The 8,771-nt window shown below is 40.0% G+C and overlaps 1 protein-coding gene across 1 annotated transcript in view; it reads right to left on the bottom strand.

Annotated features, from left to right (window-relative positions):
• Nucleotides 1-2,257: 2,257 nt before the first annotated feature.
• Nucleotides 2,258-8,771, bottom strand: part of galm (galactose mutarotase) — a 142,695-nt gene continuing 136,181 nt past the window's right edge. Inside the window, exons 8-9 of the mRNA XM_080039125.1 lie at nucleotides 2,637-2,811; nucleotides 2,258-2,505 (exon numbers count right to left, since the gene is read on the bottom strand). Of these exons, the coding sequence (XP_079895251.1) occupies nucleotides 2,428-2,505; nucleotides 2,637-2,811 (253 nt within the window). The 3' untranslated portion in view covers nucleotides 2,258-2,427. The remainder of the gene's footprint in view (nucleotides 2,506-2,636; nucleotides 2,812-8,771) is intronic.

The following is an 8,771-nucleotide window of genomic DNA, read 5'->3' as shown; positions in this document are numbered from 1 at the left end:
TAATATTTTTATCTTAGCGAGAAACTATCGGCGCAGAGTCATCTGCATATAAAAAAAGATTACAAGAACAAACAGACTTTAGGTCATTCATATATAAAAGAAAGAAAAGGCCCCAAACACTCCCTTGCGGAACCCCACAGACCATGCTTTGTGGTTGAGCCATTGTACCCCCATTGTCCACCACCTGCGTTCTATTCTCCAGATAGGAGCCCACCCATTTCAGTGCTAAGTCACTAAAACCCATGGCTTTCAATTTATACAATAAAACGCAATGGTCAACCGTATCAAAGGCCTTCTGTAGTCTAACATGACCATGCCACAGAAGTGACCATTATCCACCTCTTTTTTAATGAAATCAGTTAGAAACAGTAAACATGAATCAGTAGAATGAGATTTACGGAAGCCAGATTGGAACTCAAAAAGTATATTTTGTGAAGATACGTATTTGTCAATTTGTTAAAAAATTATCTTTTCGATGATCTTTGACAGACTACTCAGAATAGAGACAGGTCTATAGTTGCCAGGGTCCAGTTTACTCTCTTTCTTATGAAGTGGAATCACATGGCGATCTTGAGATCATTGGGAAAATGCCCATGTTCTATAGAACTGTTTACAATATGAGTGATGCTTGGGGTAATGATCTCCGCAGCATCCCATAGGAACCGTGATGTAATACAGTCTAATCCTGTGGCTTTAGAGCCATCAAGCCTTTGGAGCTTCTCAAGAACATGTGCCTCAGACACCTTTTCAAAGAGGAAGCCACCCGTCTGAATCCCTAACTGAGAGTAATAGTCTTGCACATGGCTTTCTCTTTCTCTGATGTAATATTATTGCTAAGATTTAGAGTGATGTTGTGTTTTAGTTTTTCATCTTTTTACCGTAGCCAAGCTGCTTGAGGGATTTCCATAGCTTTCCTGAGTAATTTCTATATTCAGCTATTTTCTCATTAAAAAATGCCTTTTTAGTATTAACCACTAATCTGTTAATTTAATTTCTCGCCTTTTTATAATCAGTCCAACTCTGCTCATCCTTGTTTAACCTGAATTGACCATACTTGCTATTTCTTGCTCTAAAATTTAAAAATTCCTTCACTCCTAAAGCGATTGGGGTACTGAACACCATGTCCCGCTGATGTGTATACTGCCACTGCTGCCCTGCTTCTTGCCCTGAAGATGTCTGTGTGTAAATGTTGTTGTTGTTGCTTTTGTTGTTGTTGTGTTGTCCTGCTTGTTGTTTTTTGTATGAGACCAAAGACGAATCTCCACACCGTGGACAATAAAGATTTAACTAACTAACTAACTAATTGCCTCAAGGATGTCATCATTTACCCAGGGTTCTGTCCTTTGTTTTATTCTAATTTCTTTACATGGGGCTACTTTATCAACAGCTTCTAAAAACATACATTTAAATGAGCACCATGCTCTATCCACATCCATGCATTACAGTACATTAGACCAGTCCATTTGCTTTAAACAGTCATTTAGTGCTTCTTTGGTGACTTAGCTTTATTTTGTGGTGTTGCCATTGAGTGTCGCTGATTCCCTGAGTCGGGATAACCTTGCGGGATCTCTATGCATTGTCGAAAGTTGGCATGGAAAGAGACACACTTTTCCGCATTGACGTAAAGTTTTTGTGTGTGGCAGCCTTTATAAATGAGGCCCCTGGAGAGCCTCACAGGGTTGGCTAGTGGAGCGTTGCAATTAATAGGCCAAGGCTATGTTGTACTTCAATGCTATACTGTATGCACATTGCAGCACCACTGTGTCCTAATTGTTGCTGCTTTGTGTTTCGTTGCTTCGCCGTAACTACAGTGAACTTCGCCTATATACCGTTTGATAAAAAAGCAATTTTTTGTGTCTTCCCGCTGCGGTCAGAAGCTGCACTGAGCTAAAGCACCAGAAACTTCAGAGGCCAATTCGCCAGAAGCAGCAGCTAGCCACATTCCTGAGTGAAAATAATGGTTATAATAATTATGATAATAAAAACAAAATGTTTCTGTTTTGTACAGTTCTAGGTATGAATTTGACTTCGACAACACATGCATTTTGATTGGTCAGATCCAAACATGTTAGAAGCAAAATGTTGGAGAATTGTACCTCTGCCAGAAAAAAAAGTCACAATATAGTTCACGTCACAAGAAAACTCGCATTGAATGGACACAGATTACAAAAAATATTAATGTGTCATTAAAATATCCGTTTTCAAAGCCCTTAACGAGAAAAAGTACGAACAAATATCAAAAATCTGTTTAAGTGATATTTTTTATTACTTTCTGTTTAATGAAAGAAAATGTGTTAAGTGTCGGACTGGAAAATGAGTAGCATGGCACAGTCAAGAATTAAACTTGCATCGTAATAGCCAATTCATTAATGGTCTTTTTTCTGGAGAATGTTTGTTATTTCTGTCCCACTATTGTTAAAGGTAAAATCAGACAGTGGTGAAGGTGAAGCGAGTGACATGTCGGTAGTCCTCACCAGGACGCAGAAGACAATCAGGGAATGAAGCCTGCAAAACACACACACACAATGCATATAGAGGTGTTTTGCTGCCATCTGTAATATCAAGGTAGAGTGGTAGAACACTAAGTTTCAGTTATATTAGATCAGAATTTATCAACCTTGAAGTCTGAAACTTACATGGTTGACAGCATCAGGCCAATTCTGTGTCTCCAGACAGAAGGAGCTGTGTTTCCTGTACCTACACCCCCCCTTTCCTCTTATAGAGCCATCCAGGAAGTTGGCAGTGTAGAATTGGACTCCTGGTTGACTGGTAGAAACCTCCAGGACACGCCCACTGGCTGGGTGACACACTCTGAGATGAAGAAAGAATTGTTCCTGCTAGACTTCATTAAAGACAATTGTACTGTTTGTGTGTTAAAAGGATAGTTGAGTATTTTTGAAGTGGGGTTGTATGAGGTACTTGGGCATAGTAAAAGTGTGATACCTCATGGAGTAATTTTAAGGAGTCGAGGGAAGATGTCGCTGTAGCAAAAGTCAGCATTATACACTGCGTTCCAAATTATAAGGCAAATTAGATTTTCCAAGATTTTCCTAAATAGTCGATGCAAATCACAGTCAGTATAATTTTCAAGTCGTCAACCGTTAAAGTATATTTCGAATTTTATTGAAGAGACCTCCCAATAATAAAAGTATTTTTTTTTTAATAAAAAATTCCAAATGCACTGTTCCAAATTATTATGCACAACAGAGTTTCAAAACATTTTATAGGTTGTAAACAACAAACAATGGTCATTTGTTGAATTTTCAGCATTAGGAGGTCATATTCAGTGAAATCAAAAGCTATTTCAATCAAAAACATCTTAACAGGCCAAGTTACATGTTAACATAGGACCCCTTATTTGATATCACCTTCGCAATTCTTGTATCCATTGAACTTGTGAGTTCCTGGAGAGTTTCTGCTTGAATATCTTTGCAGGATGCCAGAATAGCCTCCCATAGCTGCTGTTTTGATGTGAACTGCCTCCCAACTTCATAGATCTTTTGCTTGAGGATGCTCCAAAGGTTCTCAATAGGGTCAGGGGAAGATGGGGGCCGCCACACCATGAGGTTCTCTCCTTTTATGCCCATAGCAGCCAATGACACAGAGGTATTCTTTGCAGCATGAGATGGTGCATTGTCATGCATGAAGATGATTTTACTACGGAAGGCACGGTCCTTCTTTTTGTACCACGGAAGAAAGTGGTCAGTCAGAAACTCTACATACTTTGCCAAGGTCATTTTCACACCATCAGGGACCCTAAAGGGGCCTACCAGCTCTCTACCCATGATTCCGGCCCAAAACATGACTACACCACCTCCTGTCTGACGTCGCAGCCTTGTTGGGACATTGTGGCCATTCACCATCCACTACTCCATCCATCCGACCATCCAGGGTTTACACGGCACTCATTAGTAAACAAGACTGTTTGAAGATGAGTCTTCATGTATTCCTGAGCCCACTGCAACTGTTTCAGCTTGTAATCATTGTTTAGGGGTGGCCGAATAATAGGTGTATGCACAACTGCAAACTTCTGGATCCTACACCTTCAAATACCTGTCTGCTGCTTTGTGATGGCATTTTAGCAGCTGCTCTTCTATTCCGATGAATTTGTCTGGCAGAAACCTCCCTCATATTACCTTTATCCGAACGAACCCGTCTGTGCTCTGAATCAGCCACAAATCTCTTCACAGTACGATGATCACACTTAAGTTTTTGTGAAATATCTAATGTTTTCATACCTTGTCCAAGGTATTGTACTATTTAACGCTTTTAGGCAGCAGAGAGATCCTTTTTCTTTCCCATATTGCTTGAAACCTGTGGCCTGCTTAATAATGTGGAACGTCCTTGTTAAGTAGATTTCCTTTGATTGGGCTTACTTAGCAAACACAGGTGTCTGAGATTGATTTCAATGATCCAAAGCGCCCTGAGACACAATACCATCCATGAGTTTAAATTAAATACAAAAATGTTTATGTTTTTGACACTTAATTTCAATTTGCACAATAATTTGGAACACAGTGTACTGTTGCAGAGGGGGCATGAAGATAAGCAGTTTTCTCCACATACAGTATATAAATGTTAACTTAAAACCTAAATATTCCTTCAATTGTACGCTAAACTGCGATTTTTCCACAGCTTTAGTTCGCTGCCAAACAGCGGTTTATTTATTTTTTCTTGTGTCTCTTGAATAATATGCAGTCACTCTGCGTTGAGCATCTGATTGGGCGGTGTGATATACAAAAATAAACTCCTGTACAGCTACAAACTAAAGCTGTGAAAAAAACTCAGTTTAGTGTAAAATTGAACAGATATGTAGGTTTTAAGTTAGCATTTATATAAAAGAGAAAATAAGTTTTTCTTCTGGCCCCCACTGCAGCAGTACAGTGCTGACAACAGCACAGCTCCCCAAAAGTCCTTAAAATTACTGCGCTGACTGCCAGCTCCATAAGGTGACACTTACTATGCCTAAGTACCCCATACAACCCCACTTCAAAAATACTGAACTATTCCGTTAATGTGTGTAAGGCTTGTAAGCAGGGCTCCAGACTAACCTTTCTTACTAGGAGCACTGGCGCCCCTAAAGGCTGTAACATACTCCGCGAGAAGAAAGAACAAAGTTCTCGGTGACAGAGCTGCGAGAAGTTCTTTCTGGTCTGACATTACATACTTCACGAGAACTCAACTGCTGAACTCCTCACCGCGGCGCATTGTTACCATGGTAATTTACTCAGTAGCGCCAGCTGATTTCACTTCGCTTTCCTCATTGACTTCAGACTGACCAATTACACAATAGTTCTCGGACAAGCTGCGAGAAGAAAGTTCGGCCCGGGTGATGTGTCGAGAACAAGCTGCGAGAACAGCTAAACAAGACCTGAGAGAAGAAAATGACGTCATTTTCTTCTCGCAGCTCTGTCACCAAGAACTTTGTTCTTTCTTCTCGCGGAGCATATAACAGCCTTAACTCAGAATTTTTAGGGGTGCAGGCAGAACATTTAGGGGAACACATTAAATAGACCTGCAACACATCTATTCAAATGTTTCGCAATTTTAACTATATTATGCCTATTGTTATTGTATTGCCAGCATGTTTTGGACCACACTGACAACAGAGGGGTATACTACGAAGCAAACTCAACAGAGCCTCGCTCTCTTTTCTTGATCTGGTTCGACATAACACAAATCCTCGCTCAGAGCTGACCGGTATCACAAAGGCGGTTATCAACCTCTTATGTTGAACGAGGGTTTCAGCTTCAGGCTCTGTGCGCGTCCCCATGAAAGGGGGCGTTTGGCCCGTCATTTGACTCTGCTTCCACACAAAATGGACTGATCTTAAGCCGCTAACTTTACACAAACGGACTGATTGCGAGCAGCTGAGTAAAAAAAAGTGTGTCGCTGACATCATTCAAGAGGAAGAGTTTGTCCGTCTGAATTATTACAGAACAGTAGAAAACAGAGAGCCGAAAAAAACTCTTACTGCAAATAAGGAGAGTGGAATGCTGCCAGCATGGAAATTATTTATTTATCTTGCCGATCGTTCTCGCAGTGCGTAACGTGACATTATAAAACAATGAAACGTTGAACTCGGATTTAAACACTATACCATTTAGCCTAATATATTTATTTTCATTTTTCATTTAACTTTTATTTATCCTCGAGAGACCAATTGAGGGGTGACCCTCATTTTCAATGACGTCGAGTTCAAACAAATTCAAAGGAAAAACAACAATACATAAACAATATTCAACGCAAATACATCAAATACACAACAACAGGTGAAGAGAAAAACATTGAAACATTTACACAGTGGTGAAGATTAAGTGGCAGCAATTAAAATTAAATGGGTGAAAGTACAATATAGCCTAATTAAAACAGTTACAGGTAGAGTTTGGCAGATTTAGGATAGTTTGTTTAAATTGGTTAAAGGATATGAAGTTATTTAGTTTAATTTGTTGCTGTAAGTTGTTCCAGGAGTCAGGGGCACTGAAGCTAAAAGCTGTCTTTCCCAGCTCAGACCGGGCTTGTGGGATAAAGCATAAGCATGTCAGTGGAGCGGGTCTGATAAAGCCCATCTGAGATTTGCAGCATTTCTGTTAAATAACGAGGAAGCTTCCCGGTCAAGGCTTTGTAAATAAAAACATGCCAATGTGCGTCACGTTTCTCTTTAAGGGAGGACCACCCAACCTTTTCATATAAAAGACAATGGTGTGTGTCATAAGCATCTCCTGTGATGAACCTTAAAGCAGAGTGAAAAACAGAGTCCAGGAGTTTAAGACATGAATGTAATCAAGGACAGACATGAAAACTGCCTCAATAATCCTTTTCCTACTAAATAAAGGGAAGGTGGTTTTGTTCCTATAAAAATAGCCAATTTTTTGTCGTAGTCGACAAACAAGATTTTTTATATGAAAATTAAAAGTGAGTTTATCATCTAACCAGATGCCAAGATATTTGTACTCTGTGACTCTTTCAATTAAAAATCCATTATTTGTAAAAATATTAAAATCATTCAAATTTGTAGTTCTTGCTCTGGAGAAACACATATATTTGGTTTTGTCTATATTTAGAACCAGCCTGAGGTCCACTAGACAGTCCTGCAGGGTGTTAAAAGAGCTTTGTAGGTTCTGAATAGATTGGTGCACCGAATTGGAAATGCAATACAGTACTGTGTTGTCAGCGTATAGATGGGCGTGACAGTTTTTTAGCGATGAAACAATGTTATTTATATAAATTGTGAAAAGAACTGGACCTAAAATTGAGCCCTGTGGGACACCATTTGTAACAGTTAAAAACTCAGATTGGTATCTTCCGAGTTTAACTGACTGCTGTCTATCAGAGATAATCCCTAAACCAGCTACATGCAGAATGATCAAAGCCAATGTCATTCAGCCTCTGTAAAAGCAAATGGTGGTCAACAGTATCAAAGGCCTTTGAAAGATCAATAAAAAGTGCTGCACAGTGCTTTTTCTTGTCTAATGCTGTAACAATGTTGTCTACAACCAAAGTCACAGCAGAGACAGTACTGTGACCTGCCCTAAAACCAGATTGGAATGGGCTCAAAATGGAAGCACTAGTTAGAAATGTTTTTAACTGATTATTAATAAGTGATTCTAGAATTTTTGCCAGGCATGGGAGTTTGGAAATTGGCCTGTAGTTATTAAGATTATTTTTGTCACCATCTTTATGTAAAGGAATTACGTGAGCTTTTTTCCAAATTTTAGGAACTATTCCAGAGGAGATGGAAAGATTAAAAATATGGGTTATTTGTTTTGATATTATATGTGTCGAAAGCTTGATTGAAAACGGGTCCAAATTGTCCTCTTCCATGTACTTCTTGGGGTTGATGGCGAGGAGCGCATCTACAACAACACTTGTGGGAAGAAGATCAAGGCTGAAAATAGGGTTGCGTTCCGAATCGCATACTCTTTCTTTTTTCTATTCTACATACTACATCCGACGATAAAAAGAATCTAGTTAGGATGCAGTAGGCATACTATTGGGACATACTTTACTCTCTTATTTCATCATAACATTGCGCCTTGATCTTGCCTCTTGCTTTTATATCCGTCGCATCCCCGTTTGTTTTCATATGGAAGCTTCGTCGATGTTACGTCACTTCACGTGCGCACTGGATTGTGGGTCAGAATCGCCCAAATAGGATGCACTTTTCAACACTAACAATCTTGGCCGCATGAAGTAGGACATCCGGGTACTTCTAACCATCCTAAATCTGGCCACAAGAATCGGGACATCCCAGCAATGCTGGCAGCACTCATACGTCTATTTTCCAAAGCCAACCTCTGTGTACGACGCTGACCATGTGCACTCAACCTTCATAAACTGGGCCGCAGGGTGGTATTGCAACATGATAACGACCCCAAACACACCTCCAAGACGACCAGTGGCTTGCTAAAAAAGCTGAGGGTAAAGGTTATAGCCTGGCCAAGCATGTCTCCAGACCTAAACCCTATTGAGCATCTTTGGGGCATCCTCAAACGGAAGGTGGAGGAGCGCAAGGTCTTTAATATCCACCAGCTCTGTGATGCTGTCATAAATGGGTGGAAGAGGGTTCCAGTTGCAACCTGTGAAGCTCTAGTGAACTACATGCCCAAGAGGGTTAAGGCAGTGCTGGAAAATAATGGTGGCCACACAAAATATTTACACTTTGGGCCCAATTTGTAAATTTTTTCTAAGGGGTGTACTCACTTTTGTTGCCAGCAAGTTTAGACATTAATGGCTGTGTGTCGAGTTATTTTGAGGGGACAGTAAATTTA

The sequence above is a fragment of the Ammodytes marinus genome (genome assembly GCF_949987685.1).
Source record: "Ammodytes marinus genome assembly, chromosome: 13".
Classification (NCBI taxonomy): Eukaryota; Metazoa; Chordata; class Actinopteri; order Uranoscopiformes; family Ammodytidae; genus Ammodytes; species Ammodytes marinus.
The sequence above is the reverse complement of the archived record's forward strand: the minus strand, read 5'-3'. Positions and strand labels throughout refer to the sequence as shown.